Source organism: Scleropages formosus, chromosome 1, assembly GCF_900964775.1.
Source record: "Scleropages formosus chromosome 1, fSclFor1.1, whole genome shotgun sequence".
NCBI classification, from domain to species: Eukaryota; Metazoa; Chordata; class Actinopteri; order Osteoglossiformes; family Osteoglossidae; genus Scleropages; species Scleropages formosus.
Window position 1 is genome coordinate 4,269,526 of NC_041806.1, and position 22,758 is coordinate 4,292,283.

Here is a 22,758-nt window from a genome sequence, read left to right on the forward strand (position 1 = left end):
CGCTACTAGCAACGTTAAACAAGAAGGTCGTTGCTAGTGGCAACAGTTCAGCTGCCGGCGTATAACGTAAGTAGCTGCCATTCCGGTATTGCACGCACATGTACATATTTGCACGGTGAAATATACACCGACTGCGACGCTTTTTACTGTTTCTTTCTGTTATACCACGGAAACAATGTTGTCAGACTTGTTGTTCTCGGAGTCGCTTTGTAATTGAATCCCTACAAGATGTTTTTGGCTCATTCGCAGTGCGGCACGTTGCACTTCAGGGCAAATGGAACGAGGTCCCTTTAAAAGGGGGAGGAGCCTCAGCTGGGAGGGGGCGGGGCTCGGGCAGCTCCAGCTGGAGGAGTGCGGAGGTTCCTGTGGCTGGGCGCTGGAGAAGGTCCGTTCCGTTCGCGCGCGCGCACGCACGCACTGGTAGCACGAGACTGCTGTGTGCGCGCGCGGCTGTTTGACTGCGAGGGAGAGGCGCGTACAGTCGCCTGTAGTAGAGGGGAAGGGAACTTTCTTCGCAAGGACTTTTTAAAAACAAAATTTAAAGTTTCGACGACTTTATTATTTTATGCCAATTTCGTGAGGAGGACTTCGAGGGACGGGGTTACCGCGGCGTGGCAAAGAAAGAAAAAGAAGGAACAACACGTCACGGTGAGAGCTTCATCCTACTCTGTTCTCGAGTTTACAGAAGCTCTGCTCCTCTCCTCGGTGTGTGTTGAGGTTTTATTAGTTAAAGCAACGCGCTCCACGCGTTTTCAGCTCTCCCCTTGTCTCTCTTCCCAGCCAATGGGTAGTAGTTTTACGCCAACGCTCACTTGAGCTGCTCTCCTCAGCACAGTACAGCACAGCACAGCACAGGACTGTAGCGGCGCGCTTCTTCCGATAGCCAAAGGCGCGCGACGCGACGCAGTGCGCGGGTCCACCTCGTGACCGCACAAAAGAGCTGCGAGTCCCTGGAAAAGCGCATTAATTCCTCGCTATAATCACGAGTCTGTGACACGTAATCGGCCGACGCGCTGCTGGACGGTGCGAGTTCTCGTCTTTAGTTTGCACCGCAGTCGCATTTGTTTTTACCTGTTTTTTACCCCCCCGAATCAGCTACATTGAACGGTTAATAAGTAATTTAGGTCGGACGCTCCGATGCCCCCCCCCCCCAGTTGAGATGACCTCGGGTGTGTTTGTCTGTGTGTGGAACGAGCCCACGGAGTTCAGGAGTGCAAGTTTTGTCACTTTGTCAGGTGTTCTGGGACACTCACTTCACCCCATCCAGAGGTGGCTTTCGGACCCTGACGGGCCCCCCCCCCCTGTTCCTTGTGGAGGGGTTGGTTGGAGATCCTCCTCATTCCTTCAGCTTCTCTTTGACAGAGCTGGATTGTGATTGACATTAAATGTATACAGTTTAGTAATTTTCACACTCTCAATTGAGGGAGCATGAGGATTGGAATCACTGCTGGCCCCTAACCATAAGTCCAACCGTAACCCTAATCACACTAACCTTAAGTTAACCCCCTATCACCTTAACAATCGCAAGCTGAACCCACGTAACCCATCCCAACCCTAACTCCAACCATAACTCTAACCAGACTAACCTTAACCATACTGACTCCTATGGTTCTTGCTGCCACTTAACATTATGTGTTGTTTTAGAGGAAGCACTTTAGGTCACAAAAGACCGCCAGACGCCCCGCTGGTCACCGACGAGCCGCCACCAGACGAGCCCCTCCGACAGCGCTGAACCGCGGTTAAAGGCATGCCGGGCAGCCGGGCGTGGGCTCGTCGCGTTGGCCAACGAGGACAAAGGGGGTTTTATTGTGTGGAGGAGGGATTACCCCGCAGCCGCGTCCCTTTGTGATGGACCGCAAGCGTGGGGCCGGCGTCCCGCACCGTCGTTTCACTGAAAAGCGCCAAGGAGGAAATGCAGTTGGTTGGGAGAGCTGTTGCAGACTCACGTTTGCTAATCTCACGGCATGTGAAGTTTCCTTGGAGCGGAGAGCGAGTGGGGGCGGGGGGCAGGATCGGTGGGGGAGTTGTAAGTTACTCCGTTGTGCCCGTTGCATTTTAAAGAGCAATCGAAGTCCACTTGTGGTGGAGCTGTACAAACCGCTGTATGTCTCATCAGATGATGAGGTCACGGGACAGGAATGGGGAATTGTTGCTCATGAGCTTGGGCACCCTGTAGTGTCTGAGGTCATGTGGTCACTGACTGGACTGAACACGCTGGTGCAGAGAACCCGCAGCGGGACTGAGAATGGACCGTGTGAGCGACGAGCGGGAGCAAGTAGCCATGCTCGTCCATGCCTCGTGCCATTTTTAGCCCTGCTTATGCTAAACGTTGACAGAGCCGCGCTCGAACCGTGCTGATTTCCAAAATACGGGGAGAGGATCCCTCCACCCCCGAGCTTCCGTGTGAGAAAGTACCTGCCCGTGTAACCCCCCATGGTTAGACACAACCAATTTGGACAGCGTCACCGATGCCGTTTCCCACTTCACTTCCACCCTCAATAAGGTATTTACATGAAAATGCTGTTAATGGGGATAGCTGGTAGTGTTAGTGCTTAGTGCAGCCAAAATTCCCACCTTCAGCTGTAGTACCCATGAGCAGAGTACTTAGCCTAAAATTTTTCCAGTAAAAATTGAGCTGGCTGCTATAAATGGGTACATAATTTTAGGTAGATTAACATTGTACGTCGCTGTGGAGAAAAGTGTCAGCTAAAGGAATAAATTTAAAGAAGCTGTTGAGTCCTGAACTGTGGATATGCAGACAAGAAGTTTCTCTAGGTGTCAACGGAAGATATTCCAGGGAGAGTTAGGATAGCACTGGAGCTGGTGGGGGGAGGAAGTTGGACCACTGTTGTGTTCTGTAGGAAAGATCTCGCACTGTTGTTCCTAACAGCTGCTCTGGGCCTTTAAGGGGTGAGCCAGGTAAAGATGGCCTGCTATCTGGGTCCTGGCATCAGTGCGGGGGGGTGAGGTTCCCCAAGGGACACTGGCCCACGCTTGGGTAAGACGGCATGTTTGGCGGTGTATGTTGTGTGGAGCTGTGTTGGCTCAACTCTCTGGCCAAGACTGGTGTATCGATTTCTTTTTGATTTCTGCATTTATCCTCTTTTCACCACTCTGTAGCTTGATTATGTAGGTATTTAGAAGAGCTTCTGGACCCTTTGCTTCGCTGCATGTAGAATTGTGGGGGCTGTCGGTGAACAGCACCACGTTTGTGTAACCTCGGTGCAGCAAGTGGTAGGGAACAAATTAGGTTTGCTTGAGACTTTCATGTCTGCAGCTATGTCTCTTTCTGTCAATGTAATGCATAAATTGTACTTTTGCTGAGATATACGTCGCTTTGGACAAAAGCGTCTGCTAAATGAATAAATGTAAATCTAACAGCTTCTGATGACGTTACGTGGGAACAATATAGTGAACTCCTGATTTGACCCCCGAGATGCATGCGGAGTGATGCATAAAAGCCCGGTTGATTAGAGTACCTGAGAGGGGTTGTTGGTTCATGTCCTTGTGCGGGGGGGGGTTTGTTTTAAGGCCTCCTCGGGCTGCATCTTCGTCACTGGTTGTCCATCTTTGTCACTGAGCGCAGGGGGCTGCTTGACCTTTGACCTCAGGTGCCCAGCCTTGGCTCTGCTTAGGGTCACCTTGTCTGTTTCGGCATCCCCAGGGCCCAAGGTTGGTATGGGGTACCGTAGCCTAAACAAACGGGGTGGGTGGAGAGGCATCGAGGACACATGAAAGCTGCGAATACCGCGGCTCAGCTCTTTTTTTTTTTTATTATTATTATTTCAAGATTTACTGGGATTTGGGAGAAGACACGGGATGTGGACCCTCCTTTGGCATCTCTGTCCTCTCGATGTACGAGTAACATTCAGACCCTCGCTGTCCAAGTGGAAGCCGCTCCAGTAAGGAGTTGCGCTTTGCTGCCGTTTGCAGAGGCGAATTGGGGGAGCCGACTGTCGAAGAGCATGGCGCAGCCTCAAAGGCTGGCGGGATTCCTGGCAGAAAGTGCTCCGGGGCGGTTCGCTGCAGAACTGGAGGGGGCGGGACTCGGTGGATTGGGTTGGGGGGGGGGTGCGTAAACTGCTCAAGACGTCGATGGGCTGTTTCTCACAAATATGCTGAATTTGACTAAAGCCACAGCAGTGTCGGGCCCCCAGGGACTTGACCAAGCAAGTCAACAGTTTTAGCTAAACCTGAGCACTGGACTCCTTCAGCCATGGGATAGTTAGATCCTTCCTTTATAGGTGCCTTCAGATCCGTTCCACGGTAGAGTGCGTCCAAGATCCCTGTGTCACTGGGGTCATTGGGGTTCTGTGCCGTGGTGGTGGATGTATGCTATCGATTTACCAGCAGGGTATTTTTAGTAGTGAAGCAACACTGGATAAGTACTTGTAGGCTCATCAGTGTAACCTGGGATATGAACCAGTAATACGTCCGCTGGGGCAACAGTTGACTCTGTGCAGGGAGTGGTCCTGAAAGGTGGGGTGTTTGCATCGTCAGTGGAAAGTTTCGGGGTTCCCGCCTCCCGTATGATGGAACACACCAGAACTTTTGAGTGCACGGGGGTCCTGTCCACCTCTCCCTGCCAGGAAATTCCACTGTGAATTGTTTGTTTTTGCTGGAATTTGCGTGTTGAAATCGACAGCAGGCGAGGGGGGGGCTGCTTTTGGGGATGGAGCACGCTGGGCCTCTGCAGGCCAGGATCGAGGGTGCCTTTTTCTGGTGGGTGACTTAACAGCCCCCCCACCCCGCCTTTGTTCTGTTTGTCCCATGATCTGGCCAGATCGGGACGCCAACATTCCCCTTTCCTTTGTGGCCCTTGGGTGGTTCGACTCGCTTTGGGAAATGCGGGTGGCTCACGTCACTGCGAGACTATTAAAATGCTGCATTTTTGGTGCCGTGTGTGTGTGTGTGTGTGTACACACACCTGTGGAAAGGAAGGGGGGATACTTCAATGGTTAAAACAGCCTTGACTCAAACCTCCATCTTCTCCCCCTCATTCACATAGCCCTAGTGATTGAGGTAAAAGGCGGCTCTAGCGACCTACTCCGTTCTGTAATGCTGACCTTTGATCTGTTGGGTGGTCAGTTCAGGACCCTGGGACCCCTGGGCACGCAATGGTGCGCCGCACGTCCTCGTGTGTATTGACGCGTGGCGGCTCATTGTGCGGCCGAGGGGTAAATGGCTTTTCCTTTTGCTCGCCGGACGCTGGGCTTTAACCCCGGTCTGTTTACCTGTTTCTGCCAGTTTGAAGCGGCTGGTCGGTGATGCTGCCTGATACCTTGTATGTGTACTGCGCACCCTTTCTGTGTGTCGGTGTGATGCTTTATATGTAAATTGCGTGGGGCTGTCATTGTGCTGGAGACAATGACAGGATGTTCTCCTGAAAGGAAAGCACCCCTTTGAACCTGCAGCCTCCCGCCGTGGGCACCAAACCTGTGGAAAACAAACGCTTCCCTTTCACTTGTGCGAATTGGCTGTGTGTCTTGCTCTCTGGGAGCAGTTTGTGTGTGTGTGTGTGTGTGTCCAGCAGAAACCCAAACCGCTGTCCTCCCGGCTGAAATCCAATCTTGTTCTGGCTCCTCTTGTTTGCCTGCGGGGATCTGGAGCCGTAGTGACACCTGGGCAGGATGGCGGCGCTTCCCGTCCACGCATTCCAGTCTTCCTGACTGGCATTTGGGTCGCTGCTCATGAAATCGAAGGAATCAGGCATGCCTCATGCTTGTGGCACTCGAGCCTCTCTGCTCTTTGCTCCACGCTGTTTGTCGCTCCAATTCGTACGGCTATGCAAATCCCCCGCTTGCTGTAAGATGTTGCAATGCGTTAGCGCCCAGTGGGCTGGTTCGTCTCTTGCGCCGTTGCGTTGCTCTTGGCAGAGTCGGCGATGATGGCGGAGCAGACACGGCATTCTGAGGGAACGTGGCTTGGATTGCGAGACACGTTTCAGAGATGCTTTCTTAGACCCGCTCTCCGGAATGAGCCGGTTCTTCAACGCCCGTCGGACTCCTCGCTCCAGCTACACATTCCACGGCTTTCGGATCGTGGCACCGCATCGGAGTTGGAGCATGTTGGTGATTCTTCGAAACCCGAGATATCTGTTCCGGCAGCATTGCTGTCAGTATCGCTGATACTTGAACTAGACCCACGGCATGTTTTGAAAAGTTGAGAGGCTGCAGGGGAGCTGGGGGATGCGCTGTTTCAGCGCAGGAGCACACAGGTATCGCACCACATTGATTGTCAAGGGCCAGCAGGTGGCGCAGCTGTTAGAGCTGTCGATAGCCTTCCGCTCAAGGAGCATTACTTCCACATTTGTTCAGCTGACGCTTTTTTTCTAAAGTGATTTAAAACATTATGCTATGTGATTTTTCGTTTCTACAGCTTGTTAATTTTTAAAGAAGCAGCTGTAGGGTTAGCATTACGTCAGTAGGTGGGATTCGAACGTGCAACCTTTGCATCCGAGGGAAGCACCCCAACTGCCATGTTACTTAATAGCTGCTTGCGCTTAATTGATAAAGTAAAATGACGACTAAGTAACATTGTTTTTCCGCGAGATCTATATGGCTTTGGAGAAAAGCGCCTCATAGCTGCTCATTGGCTCTTTGTGATTTGCGTTGCACATGAATATTAATGGGGGCGTCCAATTAGAACAGTGCAGTGTGGATGACCGAAGAATGGGTTGTCTCCTTACTGTCAGTGATGTGGCATCCTCCCGCAGACGGAGGGCGACGAGCATTTCTTTCCAGATGAATGTTTGGTGCGGGCGTTGAACCATTAACCTGCCCTGGTGGGTGAAGGTTGTGATGCGTGTGGTGCGAGAAGGTGGGGAGGGGCAGTTTATCTGTGGTCGAAGAGTTGTCTCGCACACGCACTGCTTCACCTTCCTGCTTCTCGTTGTGTGTTGCTTTGTCTGCTGATGTGCATCAGAAGCAGTTGATTGAATCTCCATGAGGGTGGAAGAGGTGTTGGCTCAGTATCTCACTGATGCATCAGCCAGATTCCTCCCCAGCAGTCCACCCCGACACCATCGTACCTGCATTCCATGGGTGCCATTGCAGGACTTTTCACCCTTCATAGTACCCCCTCCCCCAGCCCAAAGGGAATTGTGGGAGTGAGAAACAAGTTCCCAGTGACACACCTGTCAGCAGCACACTCCTGTGATAGGGCGGTGGTCAGTTGTGCTCTCATCCCCACACATCCCTGCAGATGCTCTTGATCAGACTGCATCCGTGTGCTGGAGTGGAGTCAAGATGGTAAACGTTGGTGAGCTCTGAGCTTCACCATACAGCTGTGGAGGTGCTCTGCAGTGGAGCTGGCCGGTCCTGGTCCCGCAGGACCTCTGCCCGGCATCTTTAGAGTCGCTGAAGCACACCATGACTGACATCTGGAAAGTTTCCATCAACTATGTAGCCGACTTACAGTGCAAGGTTTGCATAGTCATGTACTTACACTGATTTATCCATTCATACTGCTGCATTCATTGTTACTGCATCAGCTGACAGTAAATATCTTGATAAAGGGTTTTAGAGCGGGAGGTGGGATTCAAATCAAGAACCTTCAGAAGAGTTGCCCTACCTAGTTAACAGTGAAAGATTACAGTAGAAACTAGAATGCTTTGGCCCCTGTGGATCAGGGTAGTGAGACCCACTTTATAGCCGTCACTGTGTTCTGCCAGTACCAGTGTGCCCTAGATTAGTATGTAGTCAAAGGCGGTTTTTGGCATTAATGTGGCCTTCAAGGTGCTTAACAGAGCTCGCATCAGTTGTAACGTCCACTTTATTTATAATGATACATTATATCGCTGCAGGACAGTGGAACCGAAGTGGCCAAGCTGTGGTCATTGTGCAGCGAGTGCTGGGTGTGTGTACCTCTGCCAGTGAGTTTAACGAATGGGCCGCTCTCTTTGATTATCATGTACGCACCTCGCTGAGTAGCATGCCAACACCATTAACACACATGCACACACACACCTCCGGCTGCCTTCAAGAGCCCTTATTGTGAAGGTGTATAAGAACCGGATGGAGGTTCAGCTCTTTGTCTTGCCTCCCTTTGACTAGACGGAAGGAGTCTGGCAAACAGGGCGCTGTGGCCCAAAATGCTGCCTGGGAGAGGTGCGAAAATATGTACAGGATGTGATTTACAGGGCCGTGCTGACACCTCACACGTAATGCGTGTGAACCATCTGTTATTCGAGTTGACACGGTTACGTCAGGAGGTTGCGGGGGGGAAGGGTGTGTGTGTGTCAGAGATTCCTGAGGGCCTCGAGTGTCTTTGTGTGAACTGTTCGCTGAGGTACTGCAATCCACGTGCGAGCGAAAGAGGGGGTAGGAAGGTGTGAGAAGTGACTGGCTGGTAAGGGACTAGTTTACATCTGTATCACTTGGGCACAGATGAGCGTCAAATTAACACGTTTCTCTTCACCAAGTCCTCTTACACAGTGTGAGGTTTGTATACTGAGCTTCTTACACTATTCCACCTCTTTATACAGCAGGGTATTTTTCACTATACTAGTCTAGGATAAGCTCTTTGGCCAAGGCTGCTATGGCAGGAGTCTGGGTCCTTCGATTAAAAAGCAGTCCCTCTAACCAATATACTGTTGGCGCGTAGCTCAAATAGTGTCACCTTTTACTCTCCCCTTTCTTCCTTTCCTTGTGCCCCTGAGCTCCCTTTCTTCTGCATCCCAGAATGCTCTCTGCTTGCTTTTTCTGAACTGTCCCGTGTGTGCGCGCGCGCGCGCATTAACTGCTGCGCTGGCAGAAAAAACAAACGCAGCGTTCTGCAGCACTGCTATCAGATGCTCGGCTCTGCGCTGCTCGACGGTCACAGCAATGTCGGCGCGGGACGTTCGGGGGATGCGGAACACACTAGAGCTCCTTGTAATCAGCACCGTAAGATTGATCTTCCTCCAAAGGTCTGGAGACGCAGCAGGAGCTGTGTGGATGTGTTACGGGTCCATATAATTTCTGCAGCGCTTTGAGGAGTGTTCGGTCATCACCTTTGCCTTCTAATCCAGGGCGAGAGATGTCGGGGCATTCGCTGAAGTGGCTCCGCCACCTGACCAGGGACGTATCTCACATGGGTGTGAGGGCAGCACCTTAGCAGTTTCTCCTTACCCGCACGCCGCTGCGTTTTTAAATGACTGTCCTTCTAGAGACAGTACTCCGTCTCCAGCTGTGCGCTTGTGGGAAGGCGGGGCTTCCAGCTGGGGCGGAGACACGGTGCAAAGGGCCTGCAGGGACATGGGTGTGTGGTGGCGGCGGCAGTGGTGTCCGTTTCAGGTGAGCGGGCGCGGTTTCGTTCTGCGTCAGGGCGACACAAAAGCCGCGTTGTTTCTGTGGTGACACAAATACACGTAAGCCTGCGCGGGAATGCAGAGCAGCGTAAGAAAGAGTTGTTCGCCATGACTGTGATATTGCACGCACACACATGTGGCCTGCAGTCTGACTGCACACATGTACAGTCCTGTGGTTCAGACCTCTGACTGAGCGTTCGTTCGCTTATCACGCACTCTTAACGGGTGGGAATGAGGAGCGTTCTGGGTATCGCGGGCAGTGACGTGAACATTCGTCACTCGCTGTGAGCGGGAGTGCGTTGTGGGCTGGGGACAGTTGGTAGCGTAGTAGAGCTACTACCTTTGGATCCAGTGGTCGCAGGTTCGATCCTCACCTCTGGCTGTAGTACCCTTGATCAAGGTAGTTACCCTAAATTACTCCAGTAAAAAATTACTCAGCTCTATAAACGGGTAAATAGCTGTAAACTTTTAAGTGTAATAATTGTAACCTTAACATTCTATGTCGCTTTGGCGAAAAGCATCAGCTAAATTAATAAATGTAAATCTGCTTGCACTTAAGAGGAGGATCAGCAGAAACTGCTCTGCTCAAAACATTCCGGACAATCATGAGAAGCATGATGGATTCCCCCCCTCCTTCCCTCTGTCCCCACTTTTTTGAACCTTGTATCCCCCCCCCAACCCCACCCCCCACCTACCTCTCACCAGCTCGTGTTACTCCTGATTGGCCAACCAGGACTCGAAGCCCCAGGCAGCCCTTCAAGGTCAAACCCAGATTTCCCTCCACGTTTACATTGGCTTGTGTACTCAGGCATTGCCATGTCAGGTTGGCGCCACCCACTCACGTCTGCAGTGCCGCTGTTGCTGACTCATCAGGGTCACAGATTGCATATCCATGTCCATGTGAGCAGGGCTCTTTAAAGGTTCTGGTTAAGAGAAAAAAGGGAAAAGTGCTGCACTGTCATTGGCCCTGTTTGGGGATGACCTTTGACCTCCCGTCTATGTGCTCAGTCATTCCTGAGAGGAAGTTTGGTCACATGGCATCGCTACTGTGTGGTGGCCAGGATGGGAACAGGGAGGTGTCTCCTCGTGGGGGGGCACAGCCTGTCAAGTGGTCGAGGGCTAGCCTTGAATTTGTGTACGCACACATGGCAGATTGCTACACATTGGCCCTCCTGATTTTTGAAGTCTTTGTCTGCGAGGTGACAAAGCTGAGTGTTGGAGAGACACCTTGCTGAAGTGTTGGCACCTCATTGTGAGATTGGGGCCTTTGGAAGTGGAAAGGTGCTGTCCTCCCCTTCCATTGGGAGTGGTGGGAGGGGCATCTACATTTGTTCACTTAGCTGAAGTTTTCCTCAAGAACTTCTTGTGCTGTTTGATACTTTCACTGACTTATCTATCCATACAGCTGGGTAATTTTTACTGCATCAGTTCAGGGTAAGTACCCTGCTCAAGGGCATTACAGCAAGAGCGGGATTCAGACCCCTGTCTTTTAATGGTAGGTCTGACCGCTTCACCACCTACTGGCCCTGTACTCTGGCGGGATAGATGCTGCCCGTTTGGTAGTGCCCGACTCATGGTCTGAATGGCGCTGGTCCGTTTGGCTCCCGCCTCCTCTTCATTAATGGTGCAGCCTGATTGGTGGTTTCTTGTGTCGTTGCAGTCAGGAAAGGATCTGATTGGTTACTAAGAGCACAAATAGACTCACTGGACAACATTCAAATGTTATTCAAAGTCTTTTCCATAGCTTTCTCGTCGTCCATGGAAAGGGCTCAGTTTTGCCTTCCATAAGGAGGCAGCTGTGAAAATCCACTTGTTTGAGACATTAACTGTGGCCCACAGGCATTCTTTCAACATCCCTGTGGATTAATTGGGAGATAATTGGCCCGTGGGCCTTGTTCCGTCTGCTGGGGTTCCTCCCGCATTGGATAGCACTTTAATGCCAAGGAGCACACAGTGACAACCCCACAACAATGTGAAGAAAGCCCTTGACCCATTCCTACTGAAAAACGGCACCTTTCAGCTGCTGGGACACCCTCGCTCTGTGCCTGGACACCACACGTGTTCGTACGAGTGCTGTTGGACACGGTGCAATGATGGGATGATTGACGGGGGGGGGTGTTCTCAGCAGCAAGAAGGAGGAATGTTGGAGAGCTTTCATTTGGCGCTTTTGTTGAGTGTGCTCTGCCAAGCCGTGGCGTTGGACCAGTGTTGACAGGCTTTGATCTGCCTGTGTCCCACTCTCCAGGTGTGCCGGTAGCCTGCCGACCGACAGTGGCGTTGACAGCCATCCGTTCCCCGCCCCGTTCTGGGTCTAATTGTTCCGGAAGTAAATGTCTGGTATGACTTGGCAATGAGTCAGATTAACTGGTTCCTTGTGTTAAAGGTGAATAAGTTACAAATATTTGAACATAACATTTTCTAAAAGTTCTGTCTGTAGTTGAGAAATTGCAACCTGTTTTTACCCTCCAGAGTGATGGGTAACAGTAAAGAGCACCCAAAAAGAATGGGATTATTGGGTCGTCTTAATATAACTCTTTAACATACGCAATGCGCACGTTTATGTGGAATTAAATGTGTCAACAGTCAGGATTGAACAAAAGATTATGGAGGCAATGAATTTTTCGTAATTTTTTTTTTAATTTAAGAGTAAATTACTTTAGAATCACGCATCTGCATCTTAGTCTCTTTCTGCTAATGTTGTCGCTTTGAAAAGTGTCTGCTAAATGAATAAATGTAAGTGTAGCTTGAAGTTAATTGCTTCAGTTATATCCAAGATTTCCAAGATTTTTACAGAACCGAAATACACTGCTCAAAAAAATTAAAGGAACACTTTGAAAACACATCAGATCTCAATGGGGAAAAAGTCATGCTGGATATCTATACTGATATGGACTGGGTAATATGTTAGGAAGGAAAGGATGCCACATCATTTGATGGAAATGAAAATTATCAACCTACAGAGGGCTGAATTCAAGGACACCCCAAAAATCAAAGTGAAAAAATGATGCGGCAGGCTAGACCATTTTGCTGGAATTTCATTGCAGCAACTCAAAATGGTACTCAGTAGTTTGTATGGCCCCCACGTGCTTGTATGCATGCCTGACAACGTCGGGGCGTGCTCCTAATGAGATGACGGATGGTGTCCTGGGCTATTCCCTCCCAGATATGGACCACGGCATCACTGAGCTCCTGGACAGTCTGAAGTGCAACCTGGCGGCATCGGATGGATCGAAACATAATGTCCCAGAGGCGTTCTATTGGATTTAGGTCTGGCGAGCGTGGGGGCCATTCAGTGGTATCAGTTCCTTCATCCTCCAGGAACTGCCTGCATACTCTTGTCACATGAGGCCGGGCATTGTTGCGCACCAGGAGGAACCCAGGACCCACTGCACCAGCGTAGGGTCTGACAACGGGTCCAAGGATTTCATCCCGATACCTAATGGCAGTCAGGGTGCCATTGTCTAGCCTGTAGAGGTCTGTGTGTCCCTCCATGGATACGCCTCCCCAGACCATCACTGACCCACTACCAAACCGGTTATGCTGAACGATGTTACAGGCAGCATAACGTTCTCCATGGCTTCTCCAGACACTTTCACGTCTGTCATGTGCTCAGGGTGAACCTGCTCTCATCTGTGAGAAGCACAGGGCACCAGTGGCGGACCTGCCAATTCTGGTGTTCTATGGCAAACGCCAATCGAGCTCCACGGTGCCGGGCAGCGAGCGCAGGGCCCACTAGAGGACGTCGGGCCCTCAGGCCACCCTCATGAAGTCTGTCTCTGACCAAACAATCAGAAACATTCACACCAGTGGCCTGCTAGAGGTCATTTTGTAGGGCTCTGGCAGTGCTCATCCTGTTCTCCTTGCACAAAGGAGCAGATACCGGTCCTGCTGATGGGTTAAGGACCTTTTACGGCCCTGTCCGGCTCCCTCTAGAGTAACTGCCTGCCTCCTGGAATCTCCTGCATGCTCTTGAGACTGTGCTAGGAGACACAGCAAACCTTCTGGCAATAGCATGTATTGATGTGCCATCCTGGAGGAGTTGGACTGCCTGTGCAACCTCGTGGGGTCCAGGTATCACCTCATGCTACCAGTAGTGACACTGATCCTAGCCAAATGCAAAACTAGTGAAAAAGAGTCAGAAAAGTGTCAGTGGCCTCCACCTGTAAAACCATTCCTGTTTTGAGGGTCGTCTCATTGTTGCCCCTCTAGTGCACCTGTTGTTAATTTCATTAACACCAAAGCAGCTGAAACTGGTTAACAACCCCCTCTGCTACTTAACTGACCAGATCAATATCCCAGGAGTTTAATTGACTTGATGCTATACTTTGATTAAAAAGTGTTCCTTTAATTTTTTTGAGCAGTGTATATCACAGGACACTTGTATTACTAGCCTTTTATTGGGACTTAGTGGTAGAAGTGAATTTGGAGTGACAGATAAATCAAGTTTTCCAGTCTTCATTTCATTCATAAGCCAAGCAGCCAGTGTGCGTGTGCGTCAAAGCTTAAAGGTGTCTATGACTCCATGCCTGAAGGAGGGGGATCTGAGATGAGATGACCCCCTCCCCTGAGGCCAAGATTAAGGGTTTCTCTTAAGCACCCTGCACAAAGCCCCATGTGCGCTCCAAACTGCACACACATTTATTTGAATGCTAACACTACACCGTGTGTGTGTGTGTGTGTGTGTGAAGGGATATGGTTTGGAATACGTTCTTCTGGGAAACTGGCAGCTTCCTGCATCGTGAGCTTCGACAATCCTGTTACTCTTGTTTAGCTAGCAAGTAATTTTCACTTTACTGGGCCGTCTAGTATAGCTATTAATACTAATATTAACAAAGCACAGAGTGACGCCTGGGCTACATGCTCTGCTCTACCTGGACCTGCCCGAAGGTGGTGCACCATAGGCTCTTTGAGTGAATTGTTTTTTTCCCGTATGTGGTGTAATTTAAATGTACTCATTTAGCTGACACTTTTCTCTAAAGAGCACTGTTTATACAGTTGTGTAGTCTTTTACTAGAGTAAACACCTTGATCAAAGGTACTACAGCAGGGGTTGAGATTCAAACCTGGTTTCTTCCAAGTCCTCCACCAGCAGCTCTTCACCACTGCACCATCTACTCTCACGTTCAGGTTTAATTGGTGACGCATGTTGTACACGCAGAATCGTGTCCTCTGCAAACACAAAGCTGACTGCCTTGTTCCTCTGGTCCTACCTTGAGCCCACAGTTAGGAAATGGGTCGAACGCACGGTACAGAGCCAGCAGAACTAGCAAAGTGGATAATTTGAGGTCCTACGTTGTGCAGTTATTTGGGAGTATTGTTGAGGGATTTGTTGGGAGGAATGTAGGTTTCACTCAGGGGTTTTCAGTGAGTCCTCCTGCATGCCAGCAGATGCATTTGTAGGACATCTGTCTCTTGTGACTGTTGGGGAAGTGCTGGGGGGGAGGGGGGTATAGAATTAACAAAGAGACTTAGTGTGCAAGTGCCATATGCAAAGTATGTGATTACGTTTGTTACGAGGGGGCGGGGGGTTAAAATATGCAAATCTCTCAACAGCTTTTTATTGTTGCAGGCATGCTCTCCTATAATTCCAGGAATGAGGCTGGTGGGAACTTTCTCTTAACTCATGGGGCGGGGGAGACTGTTTAAAAGGTGATGCGTATTGGAGAGGTATTTAATTAAGAGCACCTGAACCAGGACAATGATGTAGGTGGTCTCATACGTCTGATGAAACCCATTTGGGTTACAGCATGCAAGTTACTTTTCAGCTACTAGTCAGAAAAAGTTTGGAGGTAGCATAGTGGTTAGCGCTGATTGCTTTGTTTGAAGGTTGCAGGTTCGAGAGCCCCATCTACTGCTCTGGTACCCCCAAGAAGGGTACCTACCCTAAATTGTTTTAGAAGAAAAAACTGCTCATCTGAAATTCTAAATCGCTAAGTAGCTTAATGTTGTAACTCGCTTTGGAGAAAAGTATGAGCTCGATATGCACTTGCGTGACAATACATGTGCACCGGGTCCTTGTTTTACAGACATTCAGTTCAGCAATTTTTCTAGATAGTTTATTAATTGTATTCTCTTCATTAGAATACTTTCAGAAAGTCGTCGTAAACGTCACCTGCATTTCTCTTCCCTGACCTTGGCAGTATAGAGCAACACAGATGAATAGGAGTGTGAGAAACTGCCTTTGTTCAGCTCAATTCTGGTATTCACAGCTCGACTTAGTGTTGATGATTTACAAGATGGCAAACGTTGCTTATGAAAGTGGCCAGATGCTGACATACTAGTACCCCCCCCCCTTTTTTTTTTTATTTTTTTATTTTTTAAACCCTGTCCAACATGAGCCACCTCAGACGTTGTGGGATAGCATAGATCTGCATCCACTGTCCAGCTTGCAGTGAGCCCGGCTCTGTAGCGTTCCGTGGTGATGGGGAGGACCTAGTCCGGCCAGTCTAACCTCACACAGAGGCCATCTCTCAGTAGTAGCCCCTCTTACTATTATTGTGTCGGAGAGGTCTTAAATGGACACTCTGCCCCTAGATATTTATGTAGATCTTGGTCTTCAATGTACCAAATATGTCTCTGCGTTCTTGTGCACTATGTTAATTGATGGGATTTTTTTCTTTAACTTCTGTGTAAATGAGAATTTTTTTGGCGCGGGGGCTGGGAACATTATTTGCACAGTAATGCAGAAAGCCTAGAAAAAATGTAGTTGCTCAATGAAGAGGTTATGGGCCACGGCAGATGGGAGAATCTTAATTCTCCACAGAGACAGGCTGTCCCATTGAAGCGGGGCTGGCGTGTCATTTATCAAAACTCCCTCTGTCCTCTCCGCCACAGCAGTTGCCTTTTCAGTTCAATGGCCTCTTGTGGGGGATGTAAATGTTTGGAAGGGTGACGTCGCCGTGGCCCATTGTGGTCCGAGGCCCGTCGGCGTGACGGCAGCTCAGACCGAAGCTTCCGAGGAGAGTGTTGTTTTTGCTGCCGTTGGCGTCTGTGCGATGAGACATCCGTCTCCGTTCTCAGACGGTACTGCGATTACGCTTGGGTGAACGTTTCTGGAACGGTGTGGCAGTCGATGGGGGGGGATGCATGAGCCTATGACTCAACGACCCTCTTTGGAGGGGGAATAGCTCCCTTCGAAATTAAACGCAAGACGAAGAATACAGTTGAAATGGGATTCCTGAGTAATTGTGACCTTTCAGCACTTGTTGAATATGATACCACCGGTGGTTCATCTACTTTATTAACTTATAGTGGCGGGTGTCATCTGAGCTCTTAGAGAGGGTCTTGAGAGGTCTCCGTGGACGCTTCAGATAGCTGCTGTCAGCCTGTGTAGAGGATTGGCTCGACTTCAGAAGGAGTAACCATAACCTGACATCCTCAATGTCATTCCTGCAGTGTGACCTCGAATCTTTGGCCATCATGGATTTGTCGGGCTATTTTCACCTCCATTCTGAAAGTCTTTGTTCTGTCGCTAGTCTTTTGGGGTTAGGGTGGGAACTGGTGAGTGGGTGCCGCCCTGACTTTCCAGAACATGGGAATGGCGGTGAGAAATCTTGGCTTGTGCCCAGTGTGGGTTGCGGTGTCCAGCTTTTCCAAGCGAGTCGCATCTGGAGAAATAAAACGGGCTTTATTTTTGGCTTTATTGCGTGGGAGGAATGTCTGAACTTTGGAAATCCAGAAAGTGGCGATAGTGGCCCAAAAGAGCCTTCCTCCCGCCTCCTTCATACGCCAACCCAGATTGGTGTTCCTCTTCTCTCCTACTTTCAAGAAGCGTTCGCTGTCTAATGTAGGATGCCAAGGAGCTGCTCCTACTTTCTCCACCTTCTGTCTTGACCTTATTTCTGTCTGGTTCTTGTAGAAACAAGGTTTTCTGCTCCTACAGGTGGGACAACAGTGGGTCGCACATGCCTGTCTGAAGTTTGTGGCCAATTTTACTAAACAGTTTGTCCCCCTTTTTCCCCCCAGATTGACTTGGAGACCTATGTCACTATGTGTCCTGCGACGGCCATGAACTTGGAACACATGGATATATGTGCATCTTGACACAACCTACTGTGCTCACTGTTGGCAAGATCAGCTGCGTTGTCTTGGAAGCTACATCTGGACCCAGTAGGGTGGTTTGGCCTCATCGGCACATCCATCTCCCTGCACATCCCCACTTCGTCTTCCTGGCAAGTGTCCCATCAGTCCACCAGGATGCCTATCCTCAAGCAGTTGGTGTCAGGCTCGTCCCAGTCGAAGCGACGCTCACGGGCTGACCTGACGGCAGAGATGATCAGCGCCCCACTGGGTGACTTCCGTCACACCATGCACGTGGGGCGAGGCGGCGATGCCTTTGGAGACACCTCCTTCCTCAGCACCCGTTCTGGAGAACCTGCCCGGGACGGAGGGTCACATCCCAGCTCCCCCGGGTCCAAGCCGAGCCTGTTCCGCACATTCCGTAGCAGCAAGCGCTCACAGTCTGTCACCCGGGCAGACAAGCAGGAGCCGGAGCCCCTGGCTACCAGCGATGGGCCCACCTTTGTGAAGAATGCTGTGTCCCTGCCTCACCTTGGTGATGAGGGTGGCGAGAGGGGCGGTCGGGTGCCCAAGAGCCTGTCATCCAGCCCGCTGAAGAAGCTTCCGGAGGCTGAGGGGCGGCCTGCCAATGGGGCGGCAGGAGCGCTGGAGCTGGAGGAGCGAAACTTTGGTGAGCTCACAGACCTGCCTCCCGCCACCGGTGTTGCTCGCGGAGGTGGAGGAATGAAGCATGCAGAGTCCATCATGTCCTTCCACGTGGACCTGGGCCCATCTATGCTGGGGGACATCTTGAGCGTGATGGAGAAGAAGGCCTGGGATGAAGATGACCTTGGCTACGAGGAAGGCAAGAGCAGCGAGAGCTGTGCTTCTCCACCCTTTGGTCATCAGGCAGATGCTGACAATGATAACGAAGAGCTGGAGTTTCCACAGACTCCCATCCGCCCACCTCGTGCAAAAGATGCGCAGAACCACGATCTGAGTCCCTATACTCCCGAGACCAGAACCAGGCACCACCAGCATCTGGACAGCTGCTCTGTCTCAAGCTCTGGCTCTGCCACCCTGGAAGAGAAACTGCCCGGCCAGCCACAGGTGGGCGACACGGACAGCAGCACTAAGTTCAGCTCACCGCGGGAAGACGACAAGGACTTCTCCTTCATGGATGAAGACGAGGATGAAATTCGAGTATAAAAGAGGGTGGAAGACAAAACGTTGCATTCTTTGCCCCCCCCCCCCCTTTTTTTTTTTTTTTAAATGGCAAAGTTGAGCTAGTTAGGATGGAAAAGAGGAGGCTGGAAGTCTAGTGTAGAGTGATGGAACTGAGCTTAACCTCCAGTCCATCAGCACCTTAGGGAACTTGTCCTCATATGTAGGAACACACTTTCTTCACAGTTTGTCAGCAGCAGTCAGAATACAGTGACGAGTTCAGTGGGCCTCATTTCGGGCAGCATTAAACTGTGTGTCTTCCATCAACGGGCAGAATGAAGTGGAGGGATATGTGGCGCAAGGTGTTGGGGTGCACGCATTGATATGACCTTGCTTTCTCCATGTTGGGCTGTTACTGAGACTGGGAAGACCGTTGGGTTCATCTAGACGCCGACTGTTTGATCTGTCCAAGGCCAGGATGGTTTGAGGAACAGCAGTGTAGATGTGGCTTTTCCTCTAACTGGACATGGACTCAAACTGGCCTCATGAGCTTAGCCTCAGTTCAAGAGGCCCTGTTCTTGCTTCTGCCCTGGATTACAGCGGCACTTCACCTCCATGCCTTCATTGGTCGTTCCGTGACTGGAACTCCAAGCAGTAATGAACGAGAGTGGTCACGTTGGTCAAAGGCTCTGCAGAGACCACCACGGCTCGGACTCATGGGAGCAGGGGCAGAGGATGAAGGTCAGACTGAACGAGAGACAGGCCACCGGTCTGAGTTGATTGAACACGAGTGATCCATATATGCCAGGGTCCTACGGACTCCAGCTGCCAACATCTGTCCTTTGCCTTTCTACATAAATAAGGTCATTTTAATGTTGATAAATGTATGTGTTATTTGGTTAACAGTGGGATCTTTGAAAGCATTAACCTTGTCAAGAGTTCTCTTTTCTTCCATTTGTCCAGTAGAACCTGATGAGCAATACTGAACATGTACTGCATTGTGAGAGATGGTGTCCTTGGCCAGTTGTGGCTGGATTGTCGTTAAGCAGCCAGTTACTACATTCAAAGGGACCTAAGACTGAGCGAAGGCTGTATGGATTGTAAAAATTTTTTTGTGGTTTTTTTCCTTTTTCCCCCCTGTTCTCCTTATCTGCGGTACTTAAGACTGGTGTCTCCAGGCTCTCTTACAAGGGTTTTGGTTGTGTATGAGGTAAAGCTGGGGACCGCTACCAATACACTACACTGCCGACCAGCCGCTCCTTTCTGGGCTCGAACCTTGCCTGCCGTCATCGACGTAGTGCTGGCGCTCTTCTCTAACACCCTAAAACACTAATCTTTTGTACAACATGTGTAGTTTAATTTTCAGTATCTTGTTGACTGACTCTTAAACGTGGCATATTTAGGAGCTCGAGAGGAGATGTATCTGTGGGTTGTAACGCAAGTTAAAGTGTGCAACTCGCAGCATAGGTTTTAGTGCACAGAATCACAGGTTTTGCTGGGCTTTTCTGTGGCGGGGGATGCTGGGAAGGCTGACCTCTTGATCACAGAGAGTGGAGGACTGGCACGTTTGAAGAGGGAAAGAGCCAAGTGGGAGGGCGATGAGCGATGCCAAAGTGAGAATACCACCAGTAAAGGGTGCTGTCCCTCTTAAAGCCCCCTTGTGACAGCACTAAAGCTTTAGGAAGTATGTGTCAGTGCCACCCCACTGACCACCACACCCAAACTATTAATAAAGCGCACTAAAAGTGGGGAGTACCAGCGAGGAGAGCAAGCAGGTGCCCCCTGTAGCTGTCCTCTGGAAATGGTGCTCTGAGAAATCAAGGTGCCAAATCTTTATGTGCTGCTGCTGCTGCCCCCCTGAAGTGATCTTATGGTTTCTCTGTGTGTGTGTGTGTGTGTGTGTGTGTGTGTGTGTGTGTGTGTGTGTGTGTGTGTGTGTGTGTCTGTGTCTCTCTCTCTCTCTCTGTCTCCGGGTGGTGATTTGCTCCATAAAGTACAATGAAACCCAAACCTTTGAACGCACGCTGGTCGGTCCCGTGAGCAGACACGTGAAAGGCTGTATTGTGCGAGTGCCGAGAGCAACTCGGGAGCCTGCCAACACAAACCGCCGTGTGAACGCTCCGGCTCGGCGCTGCGCTCAGACGAACCTGATTTATGGCTTTTTAGTTCTTGTTCCGCTGGCACAGCTGTGTGTGCGGACCGTGCCACGTGCCGAACCTGTTGGCGAACGCTTTTCCTTTTTGCTATGTGCGCGCATGTCTGTGGTACCTTGCACCACCGGAGAGGTGGAGAGCACCCCGATTCCTGGTACGTCGGGTTGAGCGGTGCTGGTCAAGCCCCGGTGGAGGGTTTGTCTGCGGTCACGTAGGTCTGAAGGTCTGCTGTGGGGCTGCAAGCTGAGACTGGTAAAGGATGTGAGAAACATGAGGAAAAGGTGGTGATTCATTTGTTTAAAAAAAAAAAATCCCCCCCATGCAGTGGCTGTTCGGTGCCACATGTGAAATGTACCCCCCCCTTCTCTCTCTAAAATATAAATATATGTAATTACTCTCCTCTTTCAAATAACTATATTTTTCAATAAAAGAAGGCTGGTAATCTTGAGTTGAAGCAGCGCCTCCCTTTGTTTTGTTCAGTCGCCGCAGGCAGCGGAGCGGCGTGGCAACATTGTGTCCCGAGCGCCTTTGTTTCGCGTTTCTCTCGCTAACGACGATTCTCGACCCGTAACGCGTCCCGTGACGCTCCAGGCCCAGCTCCAAATTGGAGTGCGGGGACGAGGCTGTTGACAAGACACCTTGGCAAGTTAAGATGCTGCCTGATAAGATTTCACTTCTCAGAATTGAAACTACAGCTCACAAGGCATCATTAAAGAAGCAAACGGGTCGAGGTGTCTGAGGGGTAGTTGGGTGCACAGGAACCTGGAAAATGAAGAGCTGGAACTCAACTGTGTAAGTGGGGAAGAGTGGGGTTGGCAGAGTACTAGTTTAAAATTCCAGGAAGTCGTGTCCTATTCAGTGCGAATCAGATTATTTCTCAAAACTCCCAAGTTCAAAGTTTATCTTGATACTGATCACCTGCACCGAGGAACACCAGGTAGTGCCGCCGGGTTGGTCATACACTTTATCTGTTTTCTTTGGTCACACCTACCTGCCGATGACGTGAGCACAGGTAACATTTCAGACATCGTGAAACTGAAAACATCTGCACATTCATCACTGGAGGACTTTGGAGAAGCCAGTGTTCAGCAGCAACGGGGGGGGGGGGTGTGGATGTGTGTCATCGTAGCACTTCTACGCCTTGGGGTCACCAGATGTTCCCTCACGAAGCGGAGCAGGCTGCCATCTGTCCACTGGATCTCTTCCATCGTCTGTGCACAAGCAGACCTACTTCCGGTCTTTTCCGTGGTCCAGCCGGGGTCGAGTTCCTCTTCCCCCTGCCTGCCCCGGCTGGACGAGAGCAGCGCATCATGGCCAGAGCTGTCCAGGACAGAGGCCACTCTGTGCAGTCACAAGGTGGGGGGTACATATTGGCATGTGGAGCAACAGGCACATTTCCAACTGGACCCAGTGGAAGATCCACACTGAATGCTAGACTGTGTCCAGTCGAGAGTGAGATGCTGAATGTCAGAAGCAACACAAGGAGGCGTTTAGACCCATGAGCTGAGCCAGGGGGGTGGGGTTGGAGGTGCAAAATACTGGGCTGATGGGTGATGGTTTTGTTCTGGGATTAATGCAAATGCGATGACTGCCATTGTGCGCAGCTCACAATGATGTGCGGGGTCTTACAATAGTGAGCCTTTCTGGGGGGGGGGGATGATTATTTCCCATATTCTCCCCTCCAAAGGAAAAAACAAATGCAGCCCCCCCCCCCCCCCCAGTGGAGCTCCTCAGCACTGGTTGACTGAGGCTGGAGTGCTGCCCAAAGGGGGGGGTTACTGTCCTTAAAGAGGTCTGAGACGCTACACAATGCTTTACAAATCCTTCAATCCCCTTCCTGAAGAGCAGCTCGAGCAAAGCGAGCTTACAATTCATTTCACTTCCATGCAAGTCAGTTGAATTTTTTTCTTTTTTTAGCATAAATGAAACTCCTGGCTCACTCACCTATTTTAAGAGGTAGATTCCGGTGTGCCCCCTAGTAATACAATACATTTCTTTAGCATGTGTGTAACAGTAATCAGCAGACATTCCATAACTTAATGAAAAGCAGGATCTGGGTTGATTTAACAAGAAGGGGTGGGGGCTGGTCAAACTTTGTTAAATTTTGGAATGATGGAACACTATTCCAGTAGAATTTTTCCTTCGCGCGTCCTTT

General features: G+C 50.4%; 1 protein-coding gene across 1 annotated transcript; it reads left to right on the plus strand.

Annotated features, from left to right (window-relative positions):
- Positions 1 to 364: 364 nt before the first annotated feature.
- cdc42ep4b (CDC42 effector protein (Rho GTPase binding) 4b) lies at positions 365 to 20,325 on the plus strand. Its single transcript, XM_018745477.2, has 2 exons — positions 365 to 648; positions 17,254 to 20,325. The coding sequence occupies exon 2, from the start codon at positions 17,485 to 17,487 to the stop codon at positions 18,493 to 18,495; it is 1,011 nt and encodes a 336-aa protein (XP_018600993.1). The 5' UTR covers positions 365 to 648; positions 17,254 to 17,484; the 3' UTR covers positions 18,496 to 20,325.
- The last annotated feature ends 2,433 nt before the right edge of the window (positions 20,326 to 22,758 follow it).

Excerpts from the sequence above, each read along its gene's own strand:
- cdc42ep4b (XM_018745477.2), top strand. The coding sequence starts at position 17,485 with ATGCCTATCCTCAAGCAGTTGGTGTCAGGCTCGTCCCAGTCGAAGCGA.